The sequence below is a fragment of the Salvia hispanica genome, chromosome 4 (genome assembly GCF_023119035.1).
Source record: "Salvia hispanica cultivar TCC Black 2014 chromosome 4, UniMelb_Shisp_WGS_1.0, whole genome shotgun sequence".
NCBI lineage: Eukaryota > Viridiplantae > Streptophyta > Magnoliopsida > Lamiales > Lamiaceae > Salvia > Salvia hispanica.
Window position 1 is genome coordinate 32,870,761 of NC_062968.1, and position 15,510 is coordinate 32,886,270.

Consider the following 15,510-nt stretch of genomic DNA (forward strand, 5'->3'; position numbering starts at 1 on the left):
ATTAATTGTATACTAATTACATATCTAAATCTCTATAAATTTATAGTTACCACAAAAAATTTGTTAAGGACGCTAGTTTATGTTTTTAAATATACTACCAACACTTCAAAAATTGTTCTTATTTGTAGTATAACAACAAAAATTTGAGCACGTAAATGGAAGCGTCCTAAAACAACAAAAGATTAAGTTAATTGATCAATAATTTAAAAACACTTTCTTTTGTTTCCTAAATTATTGTTGTTTTTTAAAAACTTTCAATGCAAGTAATTGCGTCTCAACTTTTGTGTCCCTAAAAAGTAAAATTTTTGTAGGGTCAATTATACACTAAAAATACATAATCTAAATTTCAAACATTTTATGTATAAAATTAATTTTAAAATTATATTTTGTATCCATTATTTAAAACTCTTATGTCCAATGCATAGCACGGGTGTTAATACTAGTCAGACAAAACCTATCAATTTAGGAGAAAAAAGATCTGCTGCATAACAAATGTGAGCGTACGTGAGCGACTAATCCCACGTAGGCTAATTTCCATAGTTTTAGATGTTTGTTAACAAACCCACAATTTCCATTTCATCAATATCATTTAAATTCTTTTTATCTTTCCTTTTTCCTTTATTTACTTTTCGTATCCTTTTTTATAGTATACATCATAAATTCATAATACATGTGTTTCCCTAGGTTTTTATTATAATTTTCATATATGCTTGTTTGAGGTTGTATTTTTAGCCTTTGTTCATGTATGTTTGGAAATATGCTTATACAATTTACGCTTTTTTTTCTACTTTGTTATATATCATTATACTTAATTCACTTTTTTTACATAGTAGTAGTATGTAATAATTTGTTTCTTTCGCATTTTAGTTGTCTCTTGATTAAATCTATGCTTTTATAGTTGTCTCTTGATTAAAATCTATGCTTTTAATTTTTACCAATTAAAAACCTTATTTTATCATAAAATTCTCATTTTTTTATTCTTTTACACTATTATTTTATCATAAAAAATAGAGAGTAATAAAAAAGAATGTCATTTTCTTTTTTTCAGAAACTAACAATGAAATAGTGTAATTTAGGCGAAGAGAGAGAAAATTAATAAGAAGTATTGACGTTGTGGTAGAAAAGTTTGTTTACAATAAGAACAAGATGCAGAAAATCGAAAAAGAAAGATAAAAAAGAAATTTAATGATATTGATGGCTTGGAAAATAATATACGATAATTGATTTTACGCTAACAAGCATCTAAAATTAAGGATAATTGGCTTGAGTATTAGTTAGGTTTGAGAGAGATTTTGGGGATGGAACCTCTGAAGCTGTTGTGGCATAAGTCAAGGGAGACGAGGAAGGAGAGTTGCCCGATCTGTGGGGGAATGGTGCCAGAGAAACCCATGTAAGAGAGATTCAATGCGGATACTCTGTGGTGGCGCGAGCTGCAAGAGACGCCGATCCAGCTACAGACGGAGCTCGAATTAGTCCAATTTGTTGCAAGTATATGAGAAGGGTCAGAGATGATGTGTTGTTTGATTGAAAGAAGTGCAGTTTGATCAATTGCAAGGCTCATTTGGGCTAAACAATGGTTTTCAAAGGTAATGGTAAGGAATGCATATGCAAGAACGTAATGCAACATTTTCTTTGGTTAAAAAGAAAATCCGCTTTGACTCGAGCCTTGTTCGATGCCGTTAATGAAGCCAAGGCGGAATGCTTGGCACAAATGCAGCGGGAACAAGCGGCGGCGGCAGCGCGGGTCCCTCGCACGATACGATGTCGGACGTATGTCCCCCGCGAGCACGACGTAGTGCACGAACGTCTGTTCACAGATTATTTTGCCGAGAATCCAAGGTGGGGCCGAATGTTTTTCACCGACGTTTTAGAATGAGCCGATATCTTTTTCTCCGCATTGTGCACACGTTGGAGGGACGTGATGAGTACTTCCAGTATCGGGAAGACGGGATCGGCAGACCCGGACTTACGCCGTTGCGAAGTGCACGGTTGCGATCCGCCAGTTGGCTGGGTACGGCACAACAGCAGATATGTTCGACGAGTACCTTCACGTCGGGGATACAACTGGCCGCGAATGTCTCAAGAAATTTTGTAAGTTAGTTGTGGAGGCTTTTGGCTACACATATTTGCGACGCCCGACTGCTAATGATTGTCAGAGCCTGATGCGGATGCACGAGACGGTGCACGGCTTCCCTGGGATGCTAGGGAGCATCGACTGTATGCACTGGCAGTGGAAGAACTGCCCGATGGCGTGGAGAGGCCAATTTACTAGCGGCTACAAGGGCAACCACCCGACGATGATCCTAGAAGCCGTCGCTGACCACCGCCTCTGGATCTGGCATGAATACTTTAGTGTAGTCGGGTCGAACAACGACATCAATGTCCTCAACTCGTCCACCCTATTCATCGATCAGTGCAGGGGTCGCGGTCCGGCCTTCCAGTTCACTGCCAACGGCCGCTCACATCATATTGGGTATTACTTGGCCGATGGCATATACCCAAGGTGGCCTATTTTTTCGAAGACGATCAGCTGCCCAATTGGTTAGAGGAGAGTCTTGTTTGCGGCAAAGCAGGAGTCCGCGCGGAAGGATGTGGAGCGGGCTTTTGGGGTGCTCCAATCGCGGTGGGCAATCGTGAAAGGTCCGACGCGTTTCTGGTATAAGGAAGTCATCGCCGACGTCATGTATGCGTGCATCATCATGCATAACATGAGAGTCGAACAAGAACGTGGACATGCCACCGATTGGGTGGATGATGAAGCCGGATCTAGCTCCAGCACGACGATCTCGCTTGTCACTCGAGGATTACCGATGGGCTTCGGTGCGGTTCTACAGCGACATGCCTCAATGCGCAACCAACAAGACCATACACAGCTCATGACCGACATGATTGAAGAAGTTTGGAACCGCAACCGCCGCCGTTGAGAAATTGTAGTTTTTTTATTTCGTATTGTAATGTTTGAATTTTAATGAAATGAAGTTGTTTTTCCAAATTTTGAAGTATTTAAATATTCAAATAATAGATAAAATGCTTAGGGCAGGCTATAGTCCGCCGCACTGCAGGTGGAATGGAAGGAGGATAAAATGCTGACGTGGCGATGCACCTTATAAATAAATTGAAAAGCCCAGATAATGAACCAGTTCAGAGGCTCCATATAATATTGGGCTTTAATTAGGTTAAGTGGACCGGCCCGTTAACCTATCAAACTAACGCAGTTCTATATAAGTTGTGAAAGGCACAGGTGCATCAGATAACCCTAATATTTTTCTCATCCCCAGTCATTCATTTTTTTATTTTTTTTTAAGTATCTCTCTGTTTTTGTAGCATTGGTTGAAAGTAGCGATGAAGAGAAATACCTATATTGCGATTGCAGCAGATCTTGCTGCTCTTTGGTTCGTATTCCCTGAGCAATGTGTTTCATTTTCCACTAATTTTCATTTGTTGAAATTCCAATTTGGATGAATTTCCAGAATTAGATCGAAGGACCTATAGACGAGAGGCGATTATTAAAATGCCGATTCAGTCAAGTTTACCTTCGGAGATAGATATTAATGTTCTGAATTTTGATCGCCGAACCGGATCTGTTTATTCGGGTTAGGTTCTCCATATCTTCAGATATTACACACATTTGTTAATTAATACTGTATAGAAATTTGATAGGCGAAGGTTCCCAGCGGGGAGGAAGCGGTCTCGAACGACACCTCTCTAACACTAAATTTAAACCTTCGCACACCGATTGCGGCCATCTTAAACGGCGCTTCTGGAAATTTTAATTTTGGATGCGTTTTGAACCCTTTTGGCTATATTTTTATTCTATCCCCAATTTTCATTTTCAGATGAGCTGTGCAATGATGCTTCCTCTAATTTTAGTTCATTTTAAATGTCATTGATTGATTTCCTGCCAAGTGGATTCGAATTTTGAATTTAAAAAATCTTTAAATATTTGCTCCTCTTTTCTTTTCAATTCATTCTTCGTTCAATTTCTACATCTTTTTATGGAGAATAAGTCGATTATGGAGAACTCTACAGCTAGTGCTTCGCGGCTTCCATCCAACTCATGTCTTGATAGAATTTCCGAGGCTGTTGACAGCATCAATCATAATATAATTGCCCGAGATTACTTCAAACTGCTGGCTAAAGATAAGTCGGTGATGAGCGAGGCCGCCCTTGAACTCCACAACTTCATGTTGACCGTACTTAAGATGAAGCTCGCTGAGAAGCTTAGGTTGAACGATGAATAAGTACTTTTTTCAAATGCTTTTTTCTTTTGATCTTCGTGTTTTTAATGAATCAATAATGCGTTATGTTATTTTCTACACTATTTCAAATTTTACCACTATCAAAATATCGAATGTTAATGCGAACCTAATAATGAGCGAATAACGGATTTAATCGATCTGTTGGTTATTTACTAGTACAATTAATTGGATTTGAAGTTAAATTCATTCAAGAACCTATAACATGTGGAGCTGTGGTGTTAAAATTCTTCGTATCGTTTACGTTGGATGTTTATGTGCTGCAAATTTAGTCTTAGATCTATACTCATATTCATATTTTTTACGAATGAAAAATGTCTGTATGCTTATCTTTATGCTATATACATTGACTCCAAAGAATACTTGACAAAATCAATTTTATTGTATTTGTATGTTGTGGTATTGCCATTGTTTAGATTTCGTAATTATCTACTCTAATGGATAATTTGGCGGTGACTTCTTTCTTTATTGAAATTCTAATTCTAATTTTGCATAAAACTAATCATTTTACATTCTAAATATACCCAATTTATTGATTCTCAGTTGGTTGAAATTTATTATATCTAGTTATATGAGCGGTATTAACCGCGTTCTAGTGATCGTGTCTACAGAATTTTCCATTATTGAAAAAAATATATTATTATTTCAATTGTAGAAGCAATAGATAAAAAAAAGAAAATTTAATATATTGTGGAGTGTTGCACATTCTTACCCATTCATACTTGAAGAATCTTTTGCATTAATAACTTGTACTTATTCCTTTGTGTCTCAAAAGTTTGCTATATTTTCATTGGGCATTTACTTGCACTAACTTTATTTTATGAATCATATTATGAACTATCAGTAATTATTTTTTAATAATTTTGTATTATCTCCTTTTTTCAACACCGGAAAGTTGACATGACTAGTCGAACTACCGTAATATATATGCCATGAATTGTTGATAATATTTTAACCACATGCTATTGATCGCATAAATTAATTAGTAATGTGAAATTTCGTAAGGAGGAGTGAATAGATTTAAAAAGTTTAATGTTTCCTGCATTTTCATCACTCAGTGAAAAGCAGGATTTACCAAGCACCACTTAATTTCATCAAGAAAATACTTTTTGACCACTTCCTTCAAATAGGAGTATATTTAATAGCAATCGGAATTGATTTTAATTTATTTAAATATATTTTTAGAAATTTCGAGCCCTTTGAATGCTCAAAATTACTTTTAATGAAATTAACTATTTTTTTAAATATTTCCAAGCTTGGTGTTTGAAATTGCTTTTAATAATATTTAAATCTATATTTTAGGTATTTTCGAGTATTTTAATACACGCTAATGGATTTTTTTTGCAGTCACTATTTATACTTATATTTAATTATTTATAGCTAGGTGCTATATAATTAGGGTGTGTTTGTTTGATATGATGGGGATTGGTCAGATAGGGTGAGTTCCATCAGCCAAATCATGATTGTTGTCTTAACACCATATCTCGTATGAGGTTTGGTTGGTATAAAACCTCTAATAGCAACAAGATTGGACAAAATTGTCCTCGTTAAAATTGCTTATTCCCAACTTTGTCCTCATCAACCCTATTTCATTTTAATTGTAAAATTAATTAACACAATAACTACACAACAATATATTGATGAGAGGATTTATATGTGCCTGGAAAATCAGCTTCCATGTCGACTCGTCGGCTGACACTACCTTGTCTTTCATATTCCAATATGCTCGGTTCGTCCTCATAACTTTCTTGAACGTCAAGTGTCGGGCCTTCATTAGTTTCACTCGAACGGCTATATCTTCGGTAGAAAGCTCAGCGCCGAAAGGAGGGTTGATCACTCCACGGAGAATGTGAAGCACTTCCTCAGAACCGCAATCGTCGTCCCATTCCCAACCACCCCTCATATTAACCATAGTCGAGAGAAGGAGGGTATCCATCTCTCGAATCCACTTCCTCCGGTAGAAGAAAGCTGCCTGTGGACCAATGGGTAGGTTCATTTCAACGAGATGGGTTTCAGTGGGTAATTTTGTTATCTTTATCTTACCTTATATACACCAGCAATTCGATACTTCATCCATCTTCATTAATGGTTGTTGTGGTTGGGCAATTAAACATGATGGTAGATAAATGTCAAGTCTATGGTTAGGGAGAAGCCGACCTCGGTGTTGTACCGTGTTTTAGATGCAAAAGGTGGAGAGGAGGTGATTGAAGAGCGTATTTGCATGCATTCGAGGAGATGAGAGTATTTATTTTTAGTTTTGTGCAATAAATGAGTGTTAATATTTTTTGAATTAATAAATTTTGATGAAACACACGTGTCTTCATATGTTTGCATGTATTTGGATGTTCACAAGCAATACATATCATTCTTTTATACAAAACACGTGTTAAATTGTTACAAATATATGTATATATGGTGCAAATTATATATACAAGTGGTTATGCTAGTATATGACACATCATGGCCTATATGGTATTTTATGATGCGAACATATATTTCATATTGTATTTTATTTGTGTAAATTAATAAAAATTACGGTTTCGATATTGTTTTCATTTTTTTTTATATTAACCACAACATGTAAAATTAGTTATTATTAATTTTTAAGAATGTGTATTTCATGTGGTAACATAGCATATTTCTTTATGCTAAATATCTTAAAAGATTACAAATATTATTAATATCACTTTACGCTAAAAGATCTTATAAGATTACGAATATTATTAATCTCCATCCATAATGACACGTCCAAAACGGCCCAAAAAATGCCACCACTTCAGGGATGGGGGGGGGGGCGTATTAGACAATGCTTCAAAAACTCCCCTACCCGGAACAATGACATAGTTCTTTATCGGGGAGGCAGGCCTGGGTATGCGAATCTGGTGTTGGGAGGTTGCTATCATAATTGCGAGCGGGTCGTGGAGAATATACCGGGTCCATGGGGTTGTATATCATACCAAACAAAGCAATGATATAAGTAAGATAGTCAAGCCTTATCAAGACCCATCATACCAAATAAACACACCCTTAGTAAATTTGTCTACTCAATCGTTGTAGTTTCTTTTACGCTTTACTTGACTACTTTTAAGATGGAAAATAGAGCTTAACACTTGAAAACGTGACAAATACTATTCCCTCCGTCTCACTTTAGCAGTCTCATTGACTTTTCTTCCCTCTTTTTATAAAAATGATAAAAAATAATTAAAAAGGAGAAATAATAAATTAAGAGAGAGGATAATATAGAGAAGAGTTTTATCTACATTATTGTCTCTCTTACTTTACCATTTCTCCACTTTAACTATTTTTTATCATTTTTACAAAATGAGAACAGAAAAGTCAATGAGACTGCTAAAGCGGGACGGATGGAGTATATGATAACTTATATAAGTGAATTAAGGTGCTATAAGCTAAATCTTTCTAAGTAATTTTTTCATTTGCAAATTGTTTGTAAAGTCATGAACTTTTAAAATGGTTTGGTTTTTCCCATGAACTTTACCGGATTATGTAAATTTCTCGTCCGACCCGACCAGATATATTTTTACACAAATTTATCCTACATGGCGTGTTGGAGGCATGACTTGGCAAATGACAAATTTAGGGTTCAATGCGAATTATGGAATTAGTGCTACTTTTATGCTGAATTCGATTTATTTGTTTTAATTTGTATTACTTGTATGTTTGTGATAAGTATGGGGTCATAGATTGCAAAGATAGAAGAGAAACAATCAGAATTAGTGGAGTTGTCAAGTCACGCCTTCGGCGCGCCACGTAGGATAAGTTTGTGTCGGAAATCTATTGGGTCAGGTCGGATGTAAAATTTACACAGTCTAATAAAGTTCATGACTTTTCATGCCATATATAAAGTTAAAAAAAAAATTAAACTATTTTGATATGCTTAAAACCAAACTAATTACTGTTTTACATTGATTATCATTTAACGACACACATACTGTAAATAAAAAGTAAAAAATGCCTTTCTATGACTATAATCATTTACCATAAGAATACCTGATGTTCCACTTCCACCGCATGCTTTTGTTTTATTTTTTCCAATACTAACCTAATAAAACTATACCTAATCTTTCCACCAAATGCTATTTTATATTTTTTCCAATACAAGCGTAAAACTATTTAGGGTCCACTAACAATAGTCAAGAATCAAGATGGTTCTGTTTTCTCACTTCTTTCAATAAGTTCTTTATTTTTAAAATTTTTCCACAGGTCGAATTTTGTTAAATATTCGATTTAATTTCATAAAAAATTAAAATTATTCTCTTTCCTGAGTTGTTTTTTACGCGTGTATTGTAAACAGTGTGGTTGAAGTGTCAAGCCATATTAAAGTTGCCAAGCCAAAAAACATTAATCAACCCACCCTTTGAAAGCCAAAATGAGACACCACAACATTGAGTAATGGTCCCAAAATGAGTGGACTTAAATAGGTTTTTCATTCTAGTTTCACACACTCTCACAAACAAGTGTATGTCTTGAACCTCATGAATCACATCTTCTTGCAGCCTTTTGCTTCATTGGCCTCACTCTTAGTGTGTTTTTTCAAGTGCAGAAAACAAAGGCTGAACGACGACCTTCTCCGACATGCTTGCTTCTCTGTCTCTGGTCCCCTAATCTCACCCAAGACAAGTCCTTGTTTGCACCAACTCAAAACGTGTAAACTTTGATTTTTTTCTTTTATAACTTGTCTTCGTGTTATCTTGGCTTTTCTTTTCCCCAAATCTCATTAACTCAGTGTGCCTTTTCGAATGAGTTTAACATTATGCTTCTATATAGCATTATTAGGTACTATATAACGACCAACAAGAATTATTCAATACTAACAATATAGTGGGAGTATATGTTAAATAGTACTCTAGTAATATGAATGTCTTAAAGTGTGAAATAGTTGTTAAGTATGTTTGTTACAACATAAAATATCAAGTCAGGATGGCCGAGTGGTCTAAGGCGCCAGACTCAAGTTCTGGTCCTCTTACGAGGGCGTGGGTTCAAATCCCACTTCTGACATTTTTTTTATTTTGCATTTTCTTTTTGTTTATGACTTTTTTTCCGTGTCCAACCAAAATGTGAATGAATATGTGTACATTTGAGTAGCAGTAGGAATTGTAGTAATTGAAAAGTTTACATAAAATACTACTCCTCTAAAAGAGAGAAAAGGAAAACAAACAAGTTGAAAATGCGAAGTTGGAAGGATAAATATTAGTACTTCGGTAAGTTAACTTTGAAAGATAGTAACAAAAACAGAGCATGTGTTCTATACTATAAATAATTACAATCTATAAAGTTAATAATGGTTGGGCCAAGTATAAGCTTTGCACATATGCTGCCAAATTTTCTAGAGTTCTAGACTATCCCATACCCAAAATTAAATACAAGAGATTGCTTATCCGAATAAAATGCATGCAAGTGAAATGACACACATATTTCCTTCTACACAATAAACAGTTACATTAGTGTTATAAGTATATTTTAAATAACTAATACTAATTCATATGTTAATGACCTGAAGGTCTATTACGTTAATCTTAGAGCATGCTGAATTAAGTCGGATTTTGAAGCTTCGAGTCACTATACTTAATTATCGCACTCCCAAATCAAAAATCTTGGATACTCTACTGCCGCTACCAACAAACTTGACAGAAGTTATGAATATCAACCAAACAATGCTCCTAAAGAAGCTTGTGGGAATAGAAAGATTTGTTGCGTGTAAAAATTAAACAGTACTATGCTTCTCTCTTTCATATTCACGCCTATCTATAGGTTCTAAGGATGACTTGAAAATGTGATTTCAACAGTTCAAAGGTCAATGGGTAATTTATTCCTCAAAAAATCAATAATAAGTTAATCCTCGAAAACTCGATGGTGTAAATTTTTGAAATGCGAACTACTATCTTACAATAAAAGCTGAAAAATTCGAACTAAATTTGCAACATTTTCTTCGTCACGATTTGCTTTATTTTGTTATGTGGAGTAAAATTAGGGCACAATTAAGCCAACATGAGTGAGAAAATGATGTAATAACATTTAGCTAGGACAAGTAGGATGTATTGGAGGGGTTGGTCCCCCTATCTTATTCGTGGCTAGTTTTTAAATACACATGAAACATCAAATCTTAATTAGTAGCTGTCCTGCCCTAATTCCATACATACGGTTGCAATGAAAGACAATAAAATTTAGACCATATAATATGCATACAAAATTTAAAGTAATGGTATTGTATTGGCATATCATGTCTGCATGGACCCCGCTTAGCTAATTGTCTTTCGTTGTTTTTCTTTCAACCCAATTATATTAATTACGTTTGTATTGGCTGAGGATTTAGAAATCATTAGTCTATCACTATGGCCTACTACTAATTAATTCTTTAATCATAGTTATCCCATTTTTTCTCTTATTACTCTAAGCTAGCAATGAACCAAGAATTAATTATATTAATTTCTTATTAGATCGCTACGCATTTCAAACTAATTTGATGATTAAGGAGACCCATTTTTCATTAAAACTGAAACATGTGACCCCTCTCACCATATATAAATTGCAATATCAACATAGAAAATGCCAATTAGTTATCCTATCTGATAAGAAACTCTTCCCTTCTTTTCAAAAATCACAAATGATGATATCCTTCTCCAAAACCATCTCAATTATTTCCGATTCAACAAATGGAAAGCAAAATATATACTCCATATTCTACTACTGTTAATAGTATTCACAATCGCATAATAAAATAAAATTAGGATCGACAATATATCAATCTCTCGAATCCCTAATTCTCAATGCATGCATTATCTTAATCCTTGCACAATTCTCCTTATTTTTCTGAAAAAAAAGAAAAAAAAAACATTAATATGATAACGATAAATTGGAGACATGATAACAAATCTTGAGAAAAAAACAAACCTATTGATTTTTTGCAATAGAGAATAGCTTCCGTGATTGAGTTGTCATCTACATCACAACTAGAGCGGCATGGGCTCATTGAAGTCGGACTCTTGTCTATTTTCAGACAACAAAATTCATCACCATAATCAAAATCACCAAAATTCATCACCTTCCGTTGAAGATCATCGACTCGGCTTCTCTTCCTCGAGCAACGTAGTCTCTTATGCACGTACCATAACCACTTGTGCAAAGATCTCCGCCACTTGGCGAGGATGTAATAACGGTTTCTGCCGGGAACGGAGGCTGCCTCCGTTCCCGGTGATTTTCCCGTGGCATACACAGGCATGATTTGCCCGTCCGAGAATATGTCGCCCGCATTCACAAATTTGGGAGATGTAGGGACGATGAAGCGGAAGTTGTCGTCGTATTCGATTTGTCTGAGGTTGGGAGGTGGTGGTGGTGGTGTGTGTGTAAGCCAGCTGTAGGAGAAGCTCTCTGTGGCTAATGAGTTCTCCATTAATGGAAGCTTGATTTGTTTGAAGGGATTTGAATGATCAAAATGAGACAGGGTCGTGAGGGAGTGATATTGGTATATATAGTGAGTTGAACAACACCACATGGCATGTTGATTTGGATTTTTTGCTATTTTTATCGACATTTGACAAAGAGATATTGTCCATGTCAGTAAATTAATATTTGGAAGTTAATAAAGTATGTAGGCAGGGTCAAGATTATGATGCGCCTAGAAAGGAAATCGAGCCTTGCTAAATGAGGTAATTAAATTACATCATTTGTGCATGGGGTTTTATTAGAAATTGAATATGCCTTTCTTAGTTATAGAGTTATAGTATTATACTTTTTTGGTGTGATAAAAAAAGTAATATACTTTTTTGTTCCAACTCAATGAAGCATACCTCTATGGATTCTATACGTGATTTTCAAAATTGGCATTAGAATTATGGTCAAGTAGGAAAAAAAAACGCGACATAATATATGCTATAATTAAGAGTTGATTAATTAATACTACTATATCATGAGATATGTATTACGTTTATCATTAAGTACTAGTTGAAATTTATAAATGTATATCAGAGCTGGCTGCAAGAAGAACTTTCAACTTAAACAATACTAATATATTTTGTGATCACACAAAAATAATTGATGGGGCATGGAGAAGATATTTGAATGAGGAGATAGGTGGATATATGAATTACTATTATTAAAGCCCATTTATAAAACATTAGTAAAACTAAAGGGCCATCCATGTCTATCATAAAACAAATTAAGTACTATCATTTCCAGGAGGTTTTATGGGAAGAAAGATACTGTCCGAATAAGTCAAGGACCATGCTCCAGCCAATGGATTTCTGTGCCTTAAAAAATATCAGAAGCTGCCATTTACATGCTGCCAAGAATTCACCTCCTTTAATTAAACAAGGTTTTACAGCTGTGCCTCAAGCCCTAGCTAGAGACTCATGACCCTAAACCATGTTGATGAGGCGCGAAATGAATATTCGTAATATGAGATTATGATCAGAGAGAAACGAATATTTTCATTACATTTAGTTAGACTGATTGAGGATCATTGATAGAAATAGTCTTACAAGTGTTTGTGTATCGCATAAAATTATCCCACAAATCTTGAAAAGTTTGTCTATGTGACAATTCATTGATTACTAATAATCTAATATTAATCCAAATCTTGAGACAAGAGAGAATGGAGACAGAGCAGCAAACCTAAATTATATGCTATCTTGTCCAAACAAGCAGCTGATTAAGCTTGTGGGATTATTGAAGTATACCAATGGAAAGACGTGGATCGTATTTATAGAGAAAAAATACAATGCGAATTTCAAGTCATTCTGAAATAGAAAACATTTTCGGCATCGTTGGCCTGCTGGAACTGCATCAACTCATTTATCTAATGGTTGATTAAACAAAAGAAATGGGTATTGTTGAACACAAATACGTGTAAAGTAAACTCATGAATAAGACCATCACATGCATGAAACGCATTTGAATTATTATCATTTTGACTACCAAGACGTTACACAAATTTTCAAAATTTTCATGTGCATACAATAATACTATTAAAATAGTTGAATTTTGAATTTCAAAATGTGTGAGGAGACAGGGGTCCCTAGAGATGTTGGGTTAAGCACAAGTAAACGCCAGGAAAGGTACTAGGACCAACACAATTTAGTCGGAAAATCGACAATAATAATACTCCATATATATATAGATATATATAAATTAAAGGTCCCCTCCTATAAATAAATCACCATTCTTTACCTAAGATGTGTATGTAAATTTCACCAAATATTTCGGCATCAACTTTTGTCAAATGAGATTCGATGGAGTAAGTACTTTTGAGTAAAGAGTGGTGATCAAGAACTAATTGTTGGAATTGACAACATCAATTACTGGCCGTTGAGAGTTGCATATTTTGTTGTTATCATTGTAGGATAAGAGCATCCGCAATGGTGCTTAGGCCGTAGCCATTCTCTCCTCTGCCACGTCAGCAACACTAAATCGAAAACCACCGAAAATCGCGTTTGCCGATTGCAATGGTTCGGCTAGCCGATCGGCTAGCGCGACGAATCGGCTAGCCGGTCGCTAGCCGACCATTGCGGATGCTCTAATATCGAATCTATTGCCTTTTTGGAAATCACAATTTCAAAATGTAGTAGAGTACTATAGAGCAATTAATGAATCTATTTACAATTAATTTAGTTGTTTTATTTAAATGAACTTAGAACATAAACATATAAAACTTATAATGAACCTATTGTTTTGGGCGTTTAATTCACAAAATGTATATCATGTTCTAATATGATGATATGATTAATTGTATGAGTAAAAAGGAGACGATATGACTTAGGAGATAATCTTCTACAAACAAAAGTGGTGTATTTTATATGAACTCATAGTGTTTTGCTTCATTAAATTAAATAGAATAAACCATTTAGAGAGAAAGTATAAAAATGAAGACTTTTTAGATGATTTTTATATTATGAAAGCGAGATTGATACATGCAACATACTCAAAGCTATTGAATATAAATAGTAATTACATATGTAACAAATATGAATGAGTCTTATCATAGCTTTGAAGAATTCTAAATATAAAAAGCTATTGGATATAAATAGACATAGGTAACAAATATGAATGAGTCTTATCATCGCTTTGAAGAATTGTAAATATAAAAGAATTATTATTAGTATATAAGTATAAGGAGATGTTAAAATAAAAACATTTTTATTGCAAAATATAAGAATCACTTTTAATTATTAAATAGTGAATATCTAGGTACGGGGTGTATCTTCATTGTTGGATTCGACTTCTTGTGGGAGCAAAAATTATAGTACTATTTCAGTGTAATTAAATTGCAAGTCCTCACAATAATAAAATTTTATTTTAATATCCACCCCCTACAGTTTATCTTAAATTACTTGATAAAATAAATGTATGAATGCCATAATAGCAGTTTTAAAAATTAATGGTACAAGAAGTGATTAAATGCCACACAGTGCCCAGTGGGGCTTTTGATTTATGTATTTTTAAACGTAAAAGTAAGTGGTATACATAAGTTCAGATTTTATGGTATACCAAAGAATAAAAAGGAAAATGAATAACAATTAGGATGACATTAGAAGAAGAATAAAAATACATGGACGTCGTAAGATAGAGAAAGAATAAATAAAGTAGTAAAAATAAAAAATATTTAAATAAGAGTAGATATTTTTGGTTGATTAAAAATTAAAATTATATTGCGAACCGGCCTGAACGTGAAAACAAGAACACCACATCTATTCAATATTCTATCTGGCACATTGAGGGCCACGATTTTGATTTCAACAGTTAACCAAAATTAGCTGTCGCCTTTACCTTTTCCATCCACTTATAAACCTTTGTTTTTAGTCGTCATTAAATTTAATTAATACTCCTATATCCCACCGTCAAACTTTATTTAGTATCTCAACGTCAAACTTTTCTTATTTACTTTAACGATTTTATCGGCAATACTAATTTAGTATAGAGTACCGCATTAATTGCCTACTTAGATTTCGATTATTAACGTAATTTCTAGGGTCAATATTAAATTGAACCTATTTAAATCAGATTATTGTTATTATCGTCACAATGTATAATCCAAATCAGATTAAAACAATAAAAAATGGAGTATGTTGTGCATATCTTTATAATTTATGAAATAAAGGCGTTTCCCTTTCTACTTAGAAAAGGAATAAGATGAGTTTATTCGATTTCTTGTTTATTTAGTGAGAGGCAGGCTGTGTAGAGCCCAAGGACTTCTACAGCTTCCACCACTTCGCCGCATGCTTCGCTGTCCACGCGCATTCCA

At 34.3% G+C, this 15,510-nt stretch overlaps 3 protein-coding genes, 1 long non-coding RNA gene and 2 other non-coding genes across 6 annotated transcripts; 4 read left to right on the forward strand and 2 right to left on the reverse strand.

Annotated features, from left to right (window-relative positions):
• The first annotated feature begins 2,030 nt into the window (after positions 1–2,030).
• LOC125220930 lies at positions 2,031–2,924 on the forward strand. Its single transcript, XM_048123058.1, has 2 exons — positions 2,031–2,381; positions 2,547–2,924. The coding sequence occupies exons 1-2, from the start codon at positions 2,031–2,033 to the stop codon at positions 2,922–2,924; spliced, it is 729 nt and encodes a 242-aa protein (XP_047979015.1).
• Positions 2,925–3,260: 336 nt separating this feature from the next.
• LOC125224265 lies at positions 3,261–4,309 on the forward strand. The gene is made up of 2 exons (XR_007176848.1): positions 3,261–3,392; positions 3,471–4,309. It is a non-coding gene; the product is annotated as an uncharacterized LOC125224265 (long non-coding RNA).
• LOC125185823 lies at positions 3,659–3,810 on the forward strand. The gene has a single exon (XR_007170313.1). It is a non-coding gene; the product is annotated as a small nucleolar RNA snoR145 (small nucleolar RNA).
• Positions 4,310–5,711: 1,402 nt separating the features above from the next.
• On the reverse strand, positions 5,712–6,491 carry LOC125217833. Its single transcript, XM_048119382.1, has 2 exons — positions 6,300–6,491; positions 5,712–6,228 (listed from the first exon to the last, which is right to left on the reverse strand). Exons 1-2 carry the CDS (start codon positions 6,327–6,329, stop codon positions 5,863–5,865), a joined length of 396 nt encoding a protein of 131 aa, XP_047975339.1. The 5' UTR covers positions 6,330–6,491; the 3' UTR covers positions 5,712–5,862.
• A 2,697-nt stretch (positions 6,492–9,188) lies between these two features.
• TRNAL-CAA lies at positions 9,189–9,272 on the forward strand. Its single transcript has one exon. It is a non-coding gene; the product is annotated as a tRNA-Leu (tRNA).
• A 1,656-nt stretch (positions 9,273–10,928) lies between these two features.
• LOC125224548 lies at positions 10,929–11,719 on the reverse strand. The gene is made up of 2 exons (XM_048127965.1): positions 11,166–11,719; positions 10,929–11,084 (listed from the first exon to the last, which is right to left on the reverse strand). The coding sequence occupies exons 1-2, from the start codon at positions 11,662–11,664 to the stop codon at positions 11,077–11,079; spliced, it is 507 nt and encodes a 168-aa protein (XP_047983922.1). The 5' UTR covers positions 11,665–11,719; the 3' UTR covers positions 10,929–11,076.
• Positions 11,720–15,510: the final 3,791 nt, after the last annotated feature.

Coding starts and splice junctions, on each gene's coding strand:
- LOC125220930 (XM_048123058.1), top strand. CDS start 2,031: ATGTTCGACGAGTACCTTCACGTCGGGGATACAACTGGCCGCGAATGT. Junction 2,382..2,546: donor GGTCGAACAACGACATCAAT/GTCCTCAACTCG, acceptor CCAATTGGTTAG/AGGAGAGTCTTGTTTGCGGC.
- LOC125217833 (XM_048119382.1), bottom strand. CDS start 6,329: ATGAAGTATCGAATTGCTGGTGTATATAAG. Junction 6,229..6,299: donor GAATTGCTGGTGTATATAAG/GTAAGATAAAGA, acceptor ATTGGTCCACAG/GCAGCTTTCTTCTACCGGAG.
- LOC125224548 (XM_048127965.1), bottom strand. CDS start 11,664: ATGGAGAACTCATTAGCCACAGAGAGCTTCTCCTACAGCTGGCTTACA.